The sequence below is a fragment of the Coregonus lavaretus genome (genome assembly GCF_964263955.1).
Source record: "Coregonus lavaretus genome assembly, chromosome: 34".
Lineage (NCBI taxonomy): Eukaryota > Metazoa > Chordata > Actinopteri > Salmoniformes > Salmonidae > Coregonus > Coregonus lavaretus.
The window spans coordinates 2432436-2452435 of NC_140021.1; the positions used below are offsets into that span (position 1 = coordinate 2432436).

Below are 20000 nucleotides of genomic sequence, written 5' to 3' on the forward strand. Positions count from 1 at the left end.
TCAGATCCCCTAGTGTCCAATCAGATCTTTTCTCTGTCTCTGACTACAGCCTGGAAAATCAACGCTTTTGAAACTTGACAAAGCTAATGTCTGGTGGCTGGTGGTGGAATGGTGATTGATGGGGATGAGTCCACAGGCGGGAAGCGTTCTGTTGAACTGTGTGTGTTTGTGTGGGTTCACCGGCCGGGCTTTGATGGCGTCAAGCAGGGCCTGCTGGCCCCATGCCAGGCCAGGATGCAGCAAGCTGTGACACGTCTGGCTTCCAAGGTCAAGTACAAACACCATAAACTACAGTATAATGGCACACACACACATGTATACACACACACACACACAGTCTTGTACAGCTAACCTTGTGGGGACATACAATTCAGTCCCAGTCAAAATCCTATTTTCCCTAACCCCTAACCCTAACCCCTAACCCGTACTCTTACCCTAACATTAACCTAAAAACCTTAACCCTAAACCTAAACATAACCCTAGCTCCTAACCCTAACCCTAAACCTAACCCTAGCTCCTAACCCTAAAACTAACCCTAGTTCCTAACCCTAACCCTTAACGTAATTCTAACCTTAACCCTAAACCCCATAGAAATAGCATTTGACCTTGTGGGGACTAACAAAATGTCCCCAGTTGGTCAAATTGTTGTTTGTTTACTATTTTTGTGGGACTTCTGGTCCCCACAAGAATGGTTAAACACGTCCACACACACGGCCTATTGTACACTCTTAGAAGAAAAGGTGCTATCTAGAACCTGAAAGGATTATTTGGCTGTTACCAAAGGAGAACCCTTTGAAGAACCCTTTTTGATTCCAGGTAGAACGCTTTTTGGTTCCAGGTAGAACCCTTTTGGGTTCCATGTAGAACCCTTTCCCCAGAGGGTTTTTACATGGAACCCAAAAGAGTTCTACCTGGAACCAAAAAGGATTCTCCTATGGGGACAGCCGAAGAACCCTTTTGGAAGCCTTTTTTCTAAGAGTGTAGACCAAGGTCATCATCAACAACTAGTGAATAGACTGTCTGAACAGACCCCAGGGGTCTTCTGTTCACTCGGCCCCATCCAGCCATGATCACTAGCATGGGATCGACTAAACACTTCATTTCACAACCAACGCTCAAACAGTTAACTATAGAATATATTTAATACGGTTACGAGGCTGTTGGTTCCAGTTTGGGTTTGGAGGGAGGTGCCCATAGGGTTATGTATGTGTACGAGGGAGGGGCCGTGAAAGCCAGTAACCCACTAACCACTGGGCTAGGGAGAAGGGTGGGGTGGACTCACTACCTCCCTCCCTACCCACGCCTGTCTTCCTTCTCCCCTGACCTCCGTGGGACACTCCAGAACTAATAAATCATATTAGCCTAGCGTGCGGTGCGTCATACCGGCCCAAAGCTTGGAGTGATGGAGGACACGGGTTTGCAGGATGCCAGTTGACCGTTAGGACATTAGTGAGTTACAGATGACTCACTCAGAATTTTTCTCGTTCTCTCACACTCATTGTCCCGGTTTGGTTTGGATCTTTGATACAGTACAGCACGTTGTGTTGAACGTGGATATGTAACAAAAAGGTCCAGCGATGCAACAGAACACTACAGACTCCTTTTGGATGTACGCAGTTGTTGTGAAAGTTGGATATTGAGTTAGTCGGTATAGTAGGTACCAGAACTATTCAAGGTCTGGTACAGTGTGGTACAGAGTGGCCCTGTGTGATTAAGTTCGTCAGAGCGTAGCACTCACAATTCAAAGGTTGTGGGGTCATTTCCTGCTGCGATCACATGCTAAAATGTATGCATAAAATCAATCTGCACATATTGACATATAATGTTATTATATAACGGTAATAATACATGCTGGGTAAGAGCGTGTGCTAGCCTCTGGATAAAAGCGTCTGCTAAATGACCAAAATGTAAACTAGTACAGTGACAGTCAGTGGCGGCCCCTTGGGCAGTTGGGGCCCATTTCAATTGAAAACCCTGAAACATAGCAAAGTCCGCCAATGATAGTAGGTATAGTAACATACCTGTTGTTGAAGTTGGTGCACAAGGTATATTAACAGGTATAACAGGTATATTATCTGGTATATTAGATAGGTATAGTAACATACCTGTTGTTGAAGTTGGTGCACAAGGTATATTAACAGGTATAACAGGTATATTATCTGGTATATTAGATAGGTATAGTAACATACCTGTTGTTGAAGTTGGTGCACAAGGTATATTAACAGGTATAACAGGTATATTAGATAGGTATAGTAACATACCTGTTGTTGAAGTTGGTGCAGTAGGCCAGGTCCTTGCAGCCCAGCTGGCATGGTTCCCTGACGTCGGCCAGACAGCTGACCAGGGGCTTCTCCACAGGGCTGTACTCACACATCTGGTCAAACTCCTGCCACGTCTGAGTTCCCCAGTTGGTGCTGATCTCCTGACACATATCCCTGTGAGGGACGACGAAACAGAGTTCCTGTGAAGCTGCACACTCTAGCACATCTGATGCAATTATTTATTCACCAACGTTTCCACAGCAAAGCTGTCCTTCTCAGGGCTTTGTGACCAAACAGAGTTAAACATACAGACATACAACACAAGCATGTAAAAGCATGTAAAACTCAAATGTTCAGAGACTTTCTATTTGTTTTGATCAGGTGAAGTACAGAACTGTGTCCTGGAAACCAACCCTATGAGTTTACATTACCTGCATCCAATGTAAGACCCTTTCTACACTATACTGTATACTGTAGTCATTTATATCTACACTATATATATATATATATATATATATATAAAAGTATGTGGATACACCTTCAAATTAGTGGATTTGGCTGTTTCAGCCACAACCGTTGCTGACAGGTGTATAAAATCGAGCACACAGCCATGCAATCCCCATAGACAAACATTGGCAGTAGAATGGCCCGTACTGAAGAGCTCAGTGACTTTCAACGTGGCACCGTCATAGGATGCCACCTTTCCAACAGGTCAGTTCGTCCAATTTCTCCCCTGCTAGAGCTGCCCCGGTCAACTGTAAGTGCTGTTATTGTGAAGTGGAAACGTCTAGGAGCAACAACGGATCAGCCGCAAAGTGGTAGGCCACACAAGGTCACAGAACGGGACTGCCGAGTGCTGAAGCGCGTAAAAATCGTCTGTCCTCAGTTGCAACACTCACTACCGGGTTCCAAACGGTCTCTGGAAGCAACGTCAGCAGAAGAACTGTTCGTTGGGAGCTTCATGAAATGTGTTTCCATGGCCGAGCAGCCGCACATAAGCCTAAGATCACCATGCGCAATGCCAAGCGTTAGGTTTGATGGATGCCAGGAGAATGCTACCTGCACCAATGCACAGTGCCAACTGTAAAGTTTGGTGGAGGAGGAATAATGGTCTGGGGCTCTTTTTTATGGTTCGGGCTAGGCCAGTTAGTTCCAGTGAAGGGAAATCTTAATTCTACAGGATACAATGACATTCTACACGATTCTTGCTTCCAACTTTGTTGCAACAGTTTGGGAAAGGCCCTTTCCTGTTTCAGCATGACAATGCCCCCATGCACAAAGCGAGCTCCATACAGAAATGGTTTGTCGAGATCGGTGTGGAAGAACTTGACTGGCCTGCACAGAGCCCTGACCTCAATCCCATCGAACACCTTTGAGATGAATTGGAACGCCGACTGCGAGCCAGGCCTAATCGCCCAACATCAGTGCCCGACCTCACAAATGCTCTTGTGGCTGAATGGAAGCAAGTCCCCGCAGCAATGTTCCAACATCTAGTGGAAAGCCTTCCCAGAGAGTGGAGGCTGTTATAGCAGCAAAAGGGGGACCAACTCCATATTCATGCCCATGATTTTAGAAGGAGATGTTCGACGAGCAGGTGTCCACATACATTTGGTGATGTAGTGCATCTCTATATACAGTGGGGAGAACAAGTATTTGATACACTGCCGATTTTGCAGGTTTTCCAACTTACAAAGCATGTAGAGGTCTGTAATTTTTATCATAGGTAAACTTCAACTGTGAGAGACGGAATCTAAAATAAAAATCCAGAAAATCACATAGTATAATTTTTAAGTAATTAATTTGCATTTTATTGCATGACATAAGTATTTGATCACCTACCAACCAGTAAGAATTCCAGCTCTCACAGACCTGTTAGTTTTTCTTTAAGAAGCCTTCCTGTTCTCCACTCATTACCTGTATTAACTGTACCTATTTGAACTCGTTACCTGTATAAAAGACACCTGTCCACACACAAAATCAAACAGACTCCAACCTCTCCACAATGGCCAAGACCAGAGAGCTGTGTAAGGACATCAGGGATAAAATTGTAGACCTGCACAAGGCTGGGATGGGCTACAGGACAATAGGCAAGCAGCTTGGTGAGAAGGCAACAACTGTTGGCACAATTATTAGACAATGGAAGAAGTTCAAGATGACGGTCAATCACCCTCAGTCTGGGGCTCCATGCAAGAACTCACCTTTTGGGGCATCAATGATCATGAGGAAGGTGAGGGATCAGCCCAGAACTACACGGCAGGACCTGGTCAATGACCTGAAGAGAGCTGGGACCACAGTCTCAAAGAAAACCATTAGTAACACACTACGCCGTCATGGATTAAAATCCTGCAATGCACGCAAGGTCCCCCTGCTCAAGCCAGCACATGTCCAGGCCCGCCTGAAGTTTGCCAATGACCATCTGGATGATCCAGAGGAGGAATGGGAGAAGGTCATGTGGTCTGATGAGACAAAAATAGAGCTTTTTGGTCTAAACTCCACTCGCCGTGTTTGGAGGAAGAAGAAGGATGAGTACAACCCCAAGAACACCATCCCAACTGTGAAGCATGGAGGTGGAAACATCATTCTTTGGGGATGCTTTTCTGCAAAGGGGACAGCACGACTGCACCGTACTGAGGGGAGGATGGATGGGGCCATGTATCGCGAGATCTTGGCCAACAACCTCCTTCCCTTATTAAGAGCATTGAAGATGGGTCGTGGCTGGGTCTTCCAGCATGACAATGACCCGAAACACACAGCCAGGGCAACTAAGGAGTGGCTCCGTAAGAATCATCTCAAGGTCCTGGAGTGGCCTAGCCAGTCTCCAGACCTGAACCCAATAGAAAATCTTTGGAGGGAGCTGAAAGTCCGTATTGCCCAGCGACAGCCCAGAAACCTGAAGGATCTGGAGAAGGTCTGTATGGAGGAGTGGGCCAAAATCCCTGCTGCAGTGTGTGCAAACCTGGTCAAGACCTACAGGAAACGTATGATCTCTGTAATTGCAAACAAATGTTTCTGTACCAAATATTAAGTTCTGCTTTTCTGATGTATCAAATACTTATGTCATGCAATAAAATGCAAATGAATTACTTAAAAATCATACAATGTGATTTTCTGGATTTTTGTTTTAGATTCCGTCTCTCACAGTTGAAGTGTACCTATGATAAAAATTACAGACCTCTACATGCTTTGTAAGTAGGAAAACCTGCAAAATCGGCAGTGTATCAAATACTTGTTCTCCCCACTGTATATATATATACAGTTGAAGTTGGATGTTTACATACACTTAGGTTGGAGTCATTAAAACCTGTTTTTCAACTACTCCACACATTTCTTGTTAACAAACTATAGTTTTGGCAAGTCGGTTAGGACATCTACTTTGTGCATGACACAAGTAATTTTTTCAACAATTGTTTACAGACAGATTATTTCACTTATAATTCACTGTATCACAATTCCAGTGGGTCAGAAGTTTACATACACTAAGTTGACTGTGCCTTTAAACAACTTGGAAAACTCCAGAAAATGATGTCATGGCTTTAGAAGCTTCTGATAGGCTAATTGACATAATTTGAGTCAATTGGAGGTGTACCTGTGGATGTATTTCAAGGCCTACCTTCAAACTCAGTGCCTCTTTGCTTGATTTCACGGGAAAATCAAAAGAAATCAACCAAGAACTTCTAAAAAATTATTGTAGACCTCCACAAGTCTGGTTCATTCTTGGGAGCAATTTCCAAACGCCTGAAGGTACCACGTTCATCTGTACAAACAATAGTAGCCAAGTATAAATACCATGGGACCACGCAGCCGTCATACCGCTCAGGAAGGAGACGCGTTCTGTCTCCTAGAGATGAACGTACTTTGGAGTGAAAAGTGTAAATCAATCCCAGAACAACAGCAAAGGACCTTGTGAAGATGCTGGAGGAAACAGGTACAAAAGTATCTATATCCACAGTAAATTGAGTCCTATATCGACATAACCTGAAAGGCCGCTCAGCAAGGAAGAAGCCACTGCTCCAAAACCGCCATAAAATAGCCAGACTATGGTTTGCAACTGCACATGGGGACAAAGATCGTACTTTTTGGAGAAATGTCCTCTGTTCTGATTAAACAAAAATAGAACTGTTTGGCCATAATGACCAAATCAAATGAAATCGTATTTGCCACATGCGCCGAATACAACAGGTGTAGACATTACCGTGAAATGCTTACTTACAGCCTGTCACGTTCGTTGAATGACGGGTCAGACCAAGGCGCAGCGTGATATGCGTACATGTTTATTAAACTTTAAACACACGACAAAACAACAAAGGAAACGAAACGTGAAGTCCAAGGTAGAACACACAACATACCTTACAAGGAACAAGATCCCACAACTAGACAGTGCCAATAGGCTGCTTAAGTATGGTACCCAATCAGAGACAACGAGCGACAGCTGCCTCTGATTGGGAACCACACCGGCCAACATAGATCCACACCTACTAGATCGACAACATAGAAAAAGCACAACAAGGAATATACACACCCTGACTCAACATATAAGCGTCCCCTGAGTCAGGGCGTGACAGTACCTCCCCCCCCCCAAAGGTGCGGACTCCGACCGCACAACATAAACATAACAGGGTAGGGGCCGGGTGGGCATTCCGCCTCGGAGGCGGATCCGGCTCGGGGCGTGACGACCTCTCACTCTCCGCCTCCCTGTTGCGCCCCTGGTCTGGTCTGGACCTCGGCGCGCTGCTTCCCCTCTCCTTCCTCCCACGATACGCCAGGCCCTGTCTGGACCCTGGTGTGGGAGACCCCGAACCTGGAGAGGGGCTGACGTCATGATCTGGACTGGAGCTGCTGACCGGAGCTGGACTAAGCACCGGTGGAGCGGACTGCTCTGGCTCCGGAGTGGAGCCGCTGACCGAAGCTGGATCAGGCACCGGTGGAGCGGACTGCTCTGGCTCCGGAGTGGAGCAGCTGACCGGCACCGGTGGAACGGGCACGGGCCGTGCCGGACTGGACAAACGCACCACTGGTCTGGTGCGAGGAGCAGGCACGGGCCGGACTGGACTAGGAACACGCACCACTGTCTTGGTGCGAGGGACAGGAACGGGCCGGACTGGCGACGCGCACCACTGGCTTGGTGCGAGGAGCAGGAACAGGCCGGGCCGGACTGGCGACACGCACCACTGGCTTGGTGCGAGGAGCAGGAACAGGCCGGGCCGGGCTGGCGACGCGCACCACTGGCTTGGTGCGAGGAGCAGGAACAGGCCGGGCCGGGCTGGCGACGCGCACCACTGGCTTGGTGCGAGGAGCAGGAACTGGCCGGGCCGGGCTGGCGACGCGCACCACTGAATTGGTGCGAGGAGCAGGAACAGGCCGGGCCAGGCCAGGCTGGCGACGCGCACCACTGGCTTGGAGCGAGGAGCAGGAACAGGCCGGGCCGGACTGTGGAGGCGGACTAGAGGTCTGGAGCGGAGAGCTGGCACAACCCGTCCTGGCTGAATGCCTACTTCCGCACAGTATGTGTGAGGCATCAGCACAGGACGCACTGGGCTGTGCACGCGCACTGGCGATACAGTTCGTAGAACTGGCGCAGGATATGCGGGACCGAGGAGGCGTACTGGAGACCAGGAGCGTTGAGCCGGCACACCCCGTCCTGGCTGGATGCCCATCTTCGCACGGCATGTGCGTGGTGCAAGCACAGGACGTACAGTACGTAGCTCCGCATAACACAGAGCCTGCCCAGTCATATGCTTCCTCGCGTGAGTACGGGGAGTTGGCTCTGCTCTGACACTAGGCTCCGCCAACCACCCCGTGTTCCCCCCCAGAAATGTTTCTTGGGGCTGCTTCTCGGGCTTCCTCCTCGACCGGCCTCCTCCGTGTTGCCGTTGCACCTCTCCTGCCTGGGCATCTACCTTAGCCCATGGTCCTCTCCCCGCAAATATCTCTTCCCATGACCACAATTTGCCCACCTGTGACATGGCTATTCGATCCGCCTGGGCACGCTGCTTGGTCCTCGTTTGGTGGGATCTTCTGTCACGTTCGTTGAATGACGGGTCAGACCAAGGCGCAGCGTGATATGCGTACATGTTTATTAAACTTTAAACACACAACAAAACAACAAAGGAAACTAAACGTGAAGTCCAAGGTAGAACACACCCCACAAGCTGGGGTCGGTACGCTGCTGGAGCTGCGCGTCTAGGGGGGGGTGGGGGGGGGGGGGGGTACTGTCACGACTTCCGCCGAGGCTGCCTCCCCTCCTTGTTCAGGCAGGTTTCGGCGTTCGTCGTCACCGGCTTACTAGCCACTGCTGCTCCATATATCATCATTCCATTTGTCTTGTCTTGTCAAATACACACACCTGGTTCATATCCCCTCATTAATCTGTGTATAAGTGTTCCCTCTGCCCCCTTGTCCTTGTGGGTGATTGTTTTATGTGAAGATGAGTGTAGCTCGGTTGAGATACTCATACTTTGTATTGCCGGGGTTATTTCTCCCCGTGTGCCTGTATTGTGTTCCAGTGCGCCTGTATTACGCCCTGTGCTGTTGACGCTATCCAGCGCAACTGTGTACTACGGAATCAACTCTGTATTCGGTGATTTACCCTCCTGCGCCTGACTCCTTCAAATCACACTCTCACAGGAAGTTAAAAATTGGTCGCAAATGGGTCTTCCAAATGGACAATGACCCCAAGCATACTTCCAACGTTGTGGCACAATGGCTTAAGGACAACAAAGTCAAGGTATTGGAGTGGCCATCACAAAGCCCTGACCTCAATCCTATAGAGCATTTGTGGGCAGAACTGAAAAAGCGTGTGCGAGCAAGGAGGTCTACAAACCTGATTCAGTTACACCAGCTCTGTCAGGAGGAATGGGCCAAAATTCACCCAACTTATTGTGGGAAGCTTGTAGAAGGCTACCTGAAATGTTTGACCCAATTTAAACAATTTAAAGGCAATGCTACCAAATACTAATTGAGTGTATGTAAACTTCTGACCCACTGGGAATGTAATGAAATAAATAAAAGCTGAAATAAATCATTCTCTCTACTATTATTCAGACATTTCACATTCTTAAAATAAAGTGATGCTCCTAACTGACCTAAAACAGCAAATGTTTACTAGGACTAAATGTCAGGAATTGTGAAAAACTGTGTTTAAATGGATTTGGCTAAGGTGTATGTAAACTTCCGACTTCAACTGTATATTTACCTTTTTTTGGGGGGGGGAGGGTTAGTATATATATATATATATATATATATATATATATATATATATATATATATATATTCTATTTTTACTTTTACCCCCTTTTTCTCCCCAATTGATAGTTACAGTCTTGTCCCATTGCTGAAACTCCCGTACTGACTTGGGAGAGGTGAAGGTTGTCCTCCGAAACACGACCCCGCCAAGCCGCACTGCTTCTTTACACACTGCTCGCTTAACCCAGAAGCACCAATGTGTTAGAGGAAACACTGTGCGCCGCCTCATGGGTCTCCCGGTCACGACACAGCCTGGGATCGAACCAGGGTCTGTACTGACGCCTGCGATGCAGTGCCTAGGACCGCTGTGCCACTCGGGAGTTACCTTTTACACTTTATTCAGAAAGTTGGAAACAGAGGGGGAGACAGGCAAGTGGGACAACTTAGGAAGGGTGGACGCAGAGATTGAACCCTGGTCTCCGGTGGGGAGCAGTTTGTGACTGGCTGGGAGCGTTACCGCTCTGTAGCTGTAAGCCATTGTAATCACTACAAGCATCTCATCAGAGTACAATGACCAACTAACCGGCACAGTGAGGTATTGGCTTTGGAGCAGCAGTGCAGCTTGGCGCCGTCCATCTTGGCGGTAGGTGAGGTCTCCGTCTCCCTTTTGGTGGGGGGGTGAGCGCTGCCCAGGAAGCACTGCCACAGCGGGTCCTGGGGCAGTGGCTGGCTGCCACACTCATCGATCAGGCCCTCCATAATCTCGTGCTCTGTGGTCATGGTGCGCAGGATGCGCCGGCATGCCACCTGGCAGTGGGGCTCATCGGCCCGGTCGCAGCAGTACAGGCCTGGACGGACAGATGGATGGATGGATATACAATGCATTCGGAAAGTGTTCAGACCCCTTGACTTTTTCCACATTTTGTTACGTTACAGCATATTCTAAAATGGATTAAATTTAATTGTTCCTCATCAATCTACACGCAATGCCCCATAATGACAAAGCAAAAACAGGTTTTCAGAATGTTTTGCAAAAACAGAAATACCTTATTTACATAAGTATTCAGACCCTTTGCTATGAGACTCGAAATTGAGCTTAGGTGCATCCTGTTTCAAAAACCAAGTCATGAGGTCGAAGGAATTGTCCGTAGAGCTCTGAGACAGGATTGTGTCGAGGGACAGATCTGGGGAAGGGTAGCAAAACATTTCTGCAGCACTGAAGGTCCCCAAGAACACAGTGGTCTCCATCATTCTTAAATTGAAGAAATTTGGAACCACCAAGACTCTTCCTAGAACTGGCCGCCCAGCCAAACTGAGCAATCGGGGGAGAAGGGCCTTGGTCAGGGAGTTGACCAAGAACCCGATGGTCATCCTGACAGAGCTCCAGAGTTCCTCTGTGGAGATGGGAGAACCTTCCAGAAGGACAACCATCTCTGCATCACTCCACCAATCAGGCCTTTATGGTAGAGTGGCCAGACGGAAGCCACTCTTCAGTAAAAGGCACATGACAGCCCGCTTGGAGTTTGCCAAAAGGCACCTAAAATACTCAGACCATGAGAAACAAGATTCTCTGGTCTGATGAAACCAAGATTGAACTCTTTGGCCTGAATGCCAAGTGTCACGTCTGGTGGAAACCTGGCACCATCCCTACGGTGAAGCACGCTGATGGCAGCATCATGCTGTGGGGATATTTTTCAGCGGCAGGGACTGGGAGACTAGTCAGGATCGAGGGAAAGATGAACAGAGCAAAAGTGCAGAGAGATCCTTGACAAAAACCTGCTCCAGAGCGCTCAGGACCTCAGACTGGGGCGAAGGTTCACCTTCCAACAGGACAACGACCCTAAGCACACAGCCAAGACAATGCAGGAGTGGCTTCAGGACACGTTTCTGAATATCCTTGAGGGGCCCAGCCAGAGTACGGACTTGAAAACGATCAAACATCTCTGGAGAGACCTGAAAATAGCTGTGCAGCGACGCTCCCCATCCAACCTGACAGAGCTTGAGAGGATCTGCAGAGAAGAATAGGAGAAACTCCCCAAATACAGGTATGCCAAGCTTGTAGCGTCGTACCCAAGAAGACTCACTGCCAAAGGTGCTTCAACAAAGTACTGAGTAAAGGGTCTGAATACTTATGTAAATGTGATATTTCAGTTTTGTATTTTTAATACATTTGCAAAAATGTCTAAAAACCAGTTTTTGCTTTGTCATTATGGGGAATTGTGTGTAGGTTGATGATGGGGGAAAAAATACAATTGAATCAATTTTAGAATACGGCTGTAACGTAACAAAATGTGGAAAAAGTCAAGGGGTCTGAATACTTTCCGAATGGACTGTACCAAGTGATAGCCAGTGATTGGAGGAATGCAACACAGAAAGAAGATACACACTGGATATGTCAAGTTGGGTACTGATAGATTAGTATTTGGCCATAGGCCTACTCAATGTCTATGGGGCTGCTGATAGGTCAGTATTTGATATACTCAATGTCTATGGGGCTGCTGATAGGTCAGTATTTGATTTACTCACTGTCTAATGGGATGCTGCTAGGTCAGTATTTGATATACACAATGTCTATGGGGCAGCCGATAGGTCAGTATGAGCTATACTCACTGTCTATGGGGCTCCTGATTGGGTAGGACATGGTGTAGTTGCCCACACAGCCAATGAGCTCGGGGCTGATGCTCTGGCAGTATTCCTTGACGGCCTTGATTTGCGAGACGGTGGGGGAGGAGTCTGTCCGGAAGATGGCCTGGCAGTACTCTCTGCAGTTGGTGTGTCTCCCTGCATAGCTGCAGCACACCGAACCCACTGACACAGCACACACAGAGACAACACAGCACACACACACACACAAACACACACACACAGAGACAACGCAGCACACACACACACACAAACACACACAGACAACACAGTTGCAACATGCTTTCCATTCACTTCAATGGAATTGTAAATTGTATATTTATAAATATTTTTGTCTTGAAGTAGTCTTTAGCTCGTAAAATATATGACAGACATTGCAAACATGATCAACATTCAAACATCAGGAGTAGTTCTGTGCTGAATTAGAATATAATACAGTAGACTTTCAGGATTTCCTAGAGCAGGGTTCTTCAATTCCGGTCCTGGAGGGCCGAAACACCTCTGTTTTTCATCCTCTCCTTCTAATCAGGGGCTAATTCAGACCTGGGACACCAGGTGAGTGCAATTAACTACCAGGTAGAAATGAAAAACAGAAGTGTTTCGGCCCTCCAGGACCGGAATTGAAGAACCCTGCCCTAGAGAATAGTCTGATGGTGAACGTTGGGGGGTGATCTGCAGTTGCAAGACTTCAGGAAGTGACCTCACATCCTCAAATTCGCCCAAATGCATCTTGTGGGCATGTCACACCACTGCATTGCAGCTCCGAATACAAATAAGGGATTCATCGGCTGACTGACTCAGTGACAGATTAAATCATTTCTGCGGACCAAAAGCAGAGTTCTGACTTCATGTTTATTCATTTTACATTTTAGTCATTTAGCAGAAACACTTATCCAGAGCAACTTACAGCAGTAAGTGCATACATTTCCGTACTTTTTCATACTGGTCCCCCCCGTGGGGAATCAAACCCACAAAACTGGCATGGCAAGCGCCATGCTCTACCAACTGAGCCACACGTGCAGGTCACGCTCTGATTGGTGCACTTGGGTTAGCGGCTTGTCGTGGAGAACGTTGGAAACTTACTTTCATTTCTGGTGATACAGCTGTACAGTGGTTTCTGTAAAAGACAAGAAAAAACACTTTTGTGATCAAACACACTATTGAACAACCATTATTGCGTCAGCTCTATTCATTAAATTTCTGTCTGCAATATTCTGAACCTTTCCCCTCGATGAATACACACCCCGTTCCTCTTCTCTCATCCACTGTCCTCAGGACAGTTAAACCTCCATCAGAAAACTCACTCTCCTGTCCTCAGTACAGTTCAATTCTCCATCAGAAAACACATTGGCTTCTTTCCATCAAAACCATAGAGGACCATTAAGGCCAGTGCTGCTGCGTGCTTTGGCTCCCCCAGCAAGGATTCATGAAAGGGCAAGATGAAAGGGGCCAGTGCCTTATTAAAGCTGGTGAGGGGAGTTTAGTCGTGGTCCAAACCAAACATTAAGCCTGCCGCTTTGTTTGTATGTTTGTTTGGAATGAGGAGGTGAGCCAGATGAAAGGAGACCTCTGCTAGCCCGTCACTAGGCTACGCTAGGCTAAGCTAATAGCTATGCTATGCTAATAGCTAAGCTATGCTACGCTAATAGCTAAACTAAGCCAGAGCCATATACATGTACACTGAGTGTACAAAACATTAGGAACACCTTTTTGCCCTCAGAACAGCCTCAATTCGTTGGGGCATAGACTCTACAAGGTGTCGAAAGCGTTCCACATGGATGATGGCCCATGTTGACTCCAATGCTTCCCACAGTGTCAAGTTGGCTGGATGTCCTTTGGGTGGTGGACCATTCTTGATACACACAGGAAACTGTTGAACGTGAAAAACCCAGCAACATTTTAGTTCTTGACATACTCAAACCAGTGCACCTGGCACCTACTACTATACCCAGTTCAAAGCCACTTAAATATTTTGTGTTGCCCATTCACCCTCTGAATGGCACATATACACAATCCATGTCTCAATTGTCTCAAGGCTTAAAAATCCTTCTTTAACCTGTCTCCTCCCCTTCACCTACACGGATTGAAGTGGATTTAACAGGTGACATCAATAAGGGATCATAGCTTTCACCTGGATTCACCTGGTCAGTCGATGCCATGGAAAGAGAAGGTGTTCCTAATGTTTTGTACACTCAGTGTATATAGAGTTAGGCCAATGCGGTTGAACATTCCGAGAGCGCCACCTTCTCCTCCGTAGCCATCGTTAAGTGATAATTAACGCTTCTGCATTGTGCTGTTTATTTCTGATAGTTTTCAAAACTCATGAAGATGTCCAGTTAAAGCAGATATGCAACTTGTTGACACTACACCATAGTAAAGACTTGGATACACATTATCCCGAAAGCGAATCACTAAAAAAACGTAGGTTAAATTCACTGCTCCGTTTTGCTTGTTTACAGCGGGTCATTTCATAGGGAACCGGTGGAGGCGCTCTCGTATGGTTACATCACCAACATGTAGAGAACAAAGTTATATATGGGCACTAACATTTCTGGGGACCCCATTTTTTCACCTGAATTTCTGGCGACCCCACTACACCCCAAATCTAATGACACAGCCTTAAAATCGGTAGGATTTTTAAAAAAAAACAACAACATTAAATAGCCTTCAATACATTACAATTTCATCTCTCTTCTCAAAATGAATACATTTACTCAATACATTTATATTTTTCAAACTATCTCCAAAACGTTTGTATATTGTCCCATACAATAATCTATACTCTTAATTGTTTGTAAAAAAAAAAATGTATATATATATATTTTATAAAAATGTTGGCGACTGCACTGCAATTACCCCACTGGTGGTCGCGACCCCGAATTTGAATACCACTGCCTTAGAGTGCTACACGGACATGAAATTACCTCATAAAGAGGGGTGGGGAGGAGGACGATGCTGAGGTGCTGAGACGGACTGCAAAGAAGTACCGCTACCTTTACCTCGTAAAACAGCACTGAAGTTTTCCAGCCCAGGGGCGGCAGGTAGCTTAGTGGGTAAGAGCGTTGTGCCAGTAACCGAAAGGTCGCTGGTTCTAATCCCTGAGCCGACTCAAAGTCGACAGCGTGTGTGATACTCAATTTAAAGCACATTATATTACACAAAATATTACCTTTGGTTTACTTACCTCTGTTTCTTTTTTGCATACTCTTGTGATGTCGGTCCTGGATGATGCCTATAGGGTCAGAGAATGAGAAATTAGGTGAGGTGCAAATGGATCAGGCTATAACGGGCCAAACAAACTTCCTCTCACCTGCTTGCACTCCCTGCGGCACTCGGCCGAGATGGCCAGCTCACAGCAGCCCAGTCCAACCCAACCATCGGACTTCCTGGACGACCCTGTAGACAAACCAAAAATGGTCGCCATTACCCACAAACCCTTGATGGGTGTGCAGTGCCTTGCGAAAGTATTCATCCCCCTTGGCATTTTTCCTATTTTGTTGCCTTTCAACCTGGAATTAAAATTGATTTTTTTTGGAGTTTGTATCATTTGATTTACACAACATGCCTACCACTTTGATGCAAAATAAAATAAACTTAAGCGTGCATAACTATTCACCCCCCCAAAGTCAATACTTTGTAGAGCCAACTTTTACAGCAATTACAGCTGCAAGTCTCTTGGGGTATGTCTCTATAAGCTTGGCACATCTAGCCACTGGGATCTTTGCACATTCTTCAAGGCAAAACTGCTCCAGCTCCTTCAAGTTGGATGGGTTCCGCTGGTGTACAGCAATCTTTAAGTCATTCCACAGATTCTCAATTGGATTGAGGTCTGGGCTTTGACTTGGCCATTCCAAGACATTTAAATGTTTCCCCTTAAATCAAATCAAATCAAGTCAAATCTAAACCACTTGAGTGTTGCTTTAGCAGTATGCTTAGGGTCATTGTCCTGCTGGAAGGTGAACCTCTGTCCCAGTCTCAAATCTCTGGAAGACTGAAACAGGTTTCCCTCAAGAATTTCCCTGTATTCAGCACCATCCATCATTCCTTCAATTCTGACCAATTCTGACATCCCTACAGCATGATGCTGCCCCCACCATGCTTCACTGTGGGGATGGTGTTCTCGGGGTGATGAGAGGTGTTGAGTTTGCCCCAGACATAGCATTTTCCTTGATGTTTTGGTGGGCGGCCCTGTCTTGGCAGGTTTGCTGTGGTGCCATATTCTTTCAATTTTTTTATAATGGATTTAATGGTGCTCCGTGGGATGTTCAAAGTTTCGGATATTTTTTTATAACCCAACCCTGATCTGTACTTCTCCACAACTTTGTCCCTGACCTGTTTGGAGAGCTCCTTGGTCTTCATGGTGCCGCTTGCTTGGTGGTGCCACTTGCTTAGTGGTGTTGCAGACTCTGGGGCCTTTCAGAACAGGTGTATATATACTGAGATCATGTGACAATTAGATTGCACACAGGTGGACTTTATTGAACTAATTATGTGACTTCTGAAGGTAATTGGTTGCACCAGATCTTATTTAGGGACTTCATAGCAAAGGGGGTGAATACATATGCAAGCACCACTTTTCCGTTAATTATTTTTTAGAATTATTTAAAACAAGTAATTTTTTTCATTTCACTTCACCAATTTGGACTATTTTGTGTATGTCCATTACATGAAATCCAAATAAAAATCAATTTAAATTACAGGTTGTAATGCAACAAAATAGGAAAAACGCCAAGGGGGATGAATACTTTTGCAAGGCACTGTAGCATTATCAGAATTAAAGTATGGATTAACTTTATCCTCTTGTGGGGGGTTTGCAAAAACATTTAGACATTTTAAGGGCAGCATATTAAACTGTGGACATATATGGACTTTTAGTGTGGGCTCAGTGGGTACACAGTGTTGAGATAAGCGACAATGTTTTTGCATCTGGGAGGCATTATGTTCTGACAGGTAGATTTGTCTGTAACGGCACGTATCCCTTTGAAACGCTGCACGCAGATCTTACCAGGTAGTGTGGAGTTGATGCAGATCCAAAGCTCATTCTGTGAAACAGAGAGAAAGGTCATTTCATTATAAACAGAGGACCAATGCCAAAACAAGCAAGAGAACAAGGGAAAAGAATTCCAGAAACAGAAGGACAGGTTGTTTTGATTTACAGAGGTTATTCTGGAGTTGGACAAATGTCAAAGGAAGGAGCCTTGTGTTGGGCAGAGGTGAGCATGAATGAACCACACGGAAGACCTCTGTTGGGGGCCTTTGTGAAAGTAATCCTGTCTACGTATTTGTGTTTCATCGCTCAACGGGAAATGATATCAGACAACTATTGGTTCCTTGGGTGAAACAACAGACTGAAATGGTAATTTACTGCGTTTGCAGGGGCTATTGAATTTCATAGAGAACATTGCATTTTTTATATGACTGCCATCTAATTAAAAACTATATTCATGCAGTGGAAACAGAGACATATAAACCACACACTCATAAGAGCTTTGTGGTAATATACACAGCAATAAACACAAATATCCCAGGCTCATCTGGATAGAGAACATGACGCATGGAGAAGGAGCAGTGAGTGGCCCAGAGAGCACTCTCTGTCTCTAGCCCTTAACAAGATAATGAACTATATAAACTGTATATTGTCTGAGGTTCAGCTCAGTCCCTCATGTCTGTTGGCTCTCGAACAGAGGAGCCACTTGTCAGGAGACTTCACCATCCTTTACGATGCCGACGGAGAGAAATGGTATCTCTACATGAGCTAGAAACAGGATTTGTGATGAAGGGGAACCCAATAAGGTTTGGGAACATGAAGGACGACTAGCGGTGGAGGGTGGATTTTAGCAGCCCTCCAAGTACAACTACTGTTAGACCTCAACATGCCAAGAAACAATCCCTTAGAAACAATCTCTTAGAAACAATCTCTTAGAAAAAATCCCTTAGAAACAATCCCTTAGAAACAATCCCTTAGAAACAATCCCTTAGAAACAATCCCTTAGAAACAATCCCTTAGAAACAATCCCTTGGAAACAATCCCTTAGAAACAATCCCTTAGAAACAATACCTTAGAAACAATACCTTAGAAACAATACCTTGGAACGGCTGTGAGATGTTTTGTGGTGTCTGAGACTAAGAAGGACCTTGGAGTGTCAGTACTAATATGCTGGCTGAAATCGTTTCCAAAATTCCCAAATCAGATCCATTTTGGCAAATTAGTTCATTAATAACAGGAAACATGTCCAAATAAAATAAAGTATTTAACTCTAGGTAATGACAGACTGGTTTCTAATTGGCAGTTTGGGGCAGTGCAAATGAAAAACAGTTACATTTCGGTATTCCAGGTTTGTAGTTATGTTATGTTATGTTGGTGGGGAGCGTTTAGCCTTGTTTCAAGCCCCACTCTTTGATACTTCTTTAATACTTTGATACTTCTTTAATACTTTGATACTTATTTAACACTTTGATACTTCTTTAATAATTGGATACTTCTTTAATACTTTGATACTTCTTTAATACTTTGATACTTCTTCAACACTTTGATACTTCTTCAACAATTTGATACTTCTTTAATACTTTGATACTTCTTTAACACTTTGATACTTCTTTAATACTTTGATACTTCTTTAACACTTTGATACTTCTTTAACACTTTGATACTTCTTTAATACTTTGATACTTCTTTAACACTTTGATACTTCTTTAACACTTTGATACTTCTTTAACACTTTGATACTTCTTTAATACTTATTTGATACTTCTTTAACACTTTGATACTTCTTTAACACTTTGATACTTCTTTAATACTTCTTTGATACTTCTTTAACACTTTGATACTTCTTTAATACTTTGATACTTCTTTAATACTTATTTGATACTTCTTTAACACATTGATACTTCTTTAATACTTCTTTGATACTTCTTTAACACTTTGATACTTCTTTAATACTTTGATACGTCTTTAATACTTATTTGATACTTCTTTAACACTTTGATACTTCTTTGATACTTCTTTGATACTTCTTTAACACTTTGATACTTCTTTAATACTTTGATACTTCTTTAATACTTATTTGATACTTCTTTAACACATTGATACTTCTTTAATACTTCTTTGATACTTCTTTAACACTTTGATACTTCTTTAATACTTTGATACTTCTTTAATACTTATTTGATACTTATTTAACACTTTGATACTTCTTTAACACTTTAATACTTATTTGATACTTCTTTGATACTTTGATACTTCTTTAATACTTTTTTAATACCTCTTTAATACTTATTTGATACTTATTTGATACTTATTTAATACTTTGATACTTATTTGATACTTTAATACTTATTCGATACTTTAATACTTATTTGATATTTCTTTAATACTCCTTTGATACTATTTATTACTTATTTGATACTTTAATACTTCTTTAATATTTATTTGATACTTCTTTAATACTTTTTTGATACTTCTTTGTACCTTTAGTAAGACCAGGTACAATAGACTTGTGAGTAATGCTTATAAGCTTTGCCATAGCCACAGATACATTTCCTGTGTCATAATGAAAGATTTCATAGCCGACTTTATTACAGCCATATTTAACTGAACATTATTTGTAGACCACTTACCATAGACTCAGGGCAGTAGCTTGGTAATCGCTGTAGTAGGTGCTTCAAACGGGATTCACTTTTTATGGTGGCAAGCTGGAAACAGAAAGCAGTGTGTTATATTTTATTCAAAACATGTTTTCACAAAGAACAAGCTCCAAACATTTCAAATCAAATCACATTTTATTGGTCACATACACGTCTTTAGCATATGTTATTGCGGGTGTAGCGAAATGCTTGTGCTTCTAGCTCCGACAGTGCAGTAATATCTAACAAGTAATATCTAACAATTTCACAACATACACCCAATACACACAA

At 44.5% G+C, this 20000-nt stretch overlaps 1 protein-coding gene across 1 annotated transcript in view; it reads right to left on the reverse strand.

Moving 5' to 3' along the window:
- LOC311108856 (reversion-inducing cysteine-rich protein with Kazal motifs-like) overlaps positions 1 to 20000 on the reverse strand; it is a gene marked incomplete at its 5' end in the record, with an annotated part of 98758 nt that overhangs the window by 31159 nt on the left and 47599 nt on the right. Inside the window, 8 exons of the mRNA XM_084151625.1 lie at positions 2262 to 2435; positions 10027 to 10291; positions 12054 to 12251; positions 13170 to 13203; positions 15271 to 15318; positions 15397 to 15482; positions 17092 to 17128; positions 19704 to 19778. Of these exons, the coding sequence (XP_084007751.1) occupies positions 2262 to 2435; positions 10027 to 10291; positions 12054 to 12251; positions 13170 to 13203; positions 15271 to 15318; positions 15397 to 15482; positions 17092 to 17128; positions 19704 to 19778 (917 nt within the window). The remainder of the gene's footprint in view (positions 1 to 2261; positions 2436 to 10026; positions 10292 to 12053; positions 12252 to 13169; positions 13204 to 15270; positions 15319 to 15396; positions 15483 to 17091; positions 17129 to 19703; positions 19779 to 20000) is intronic.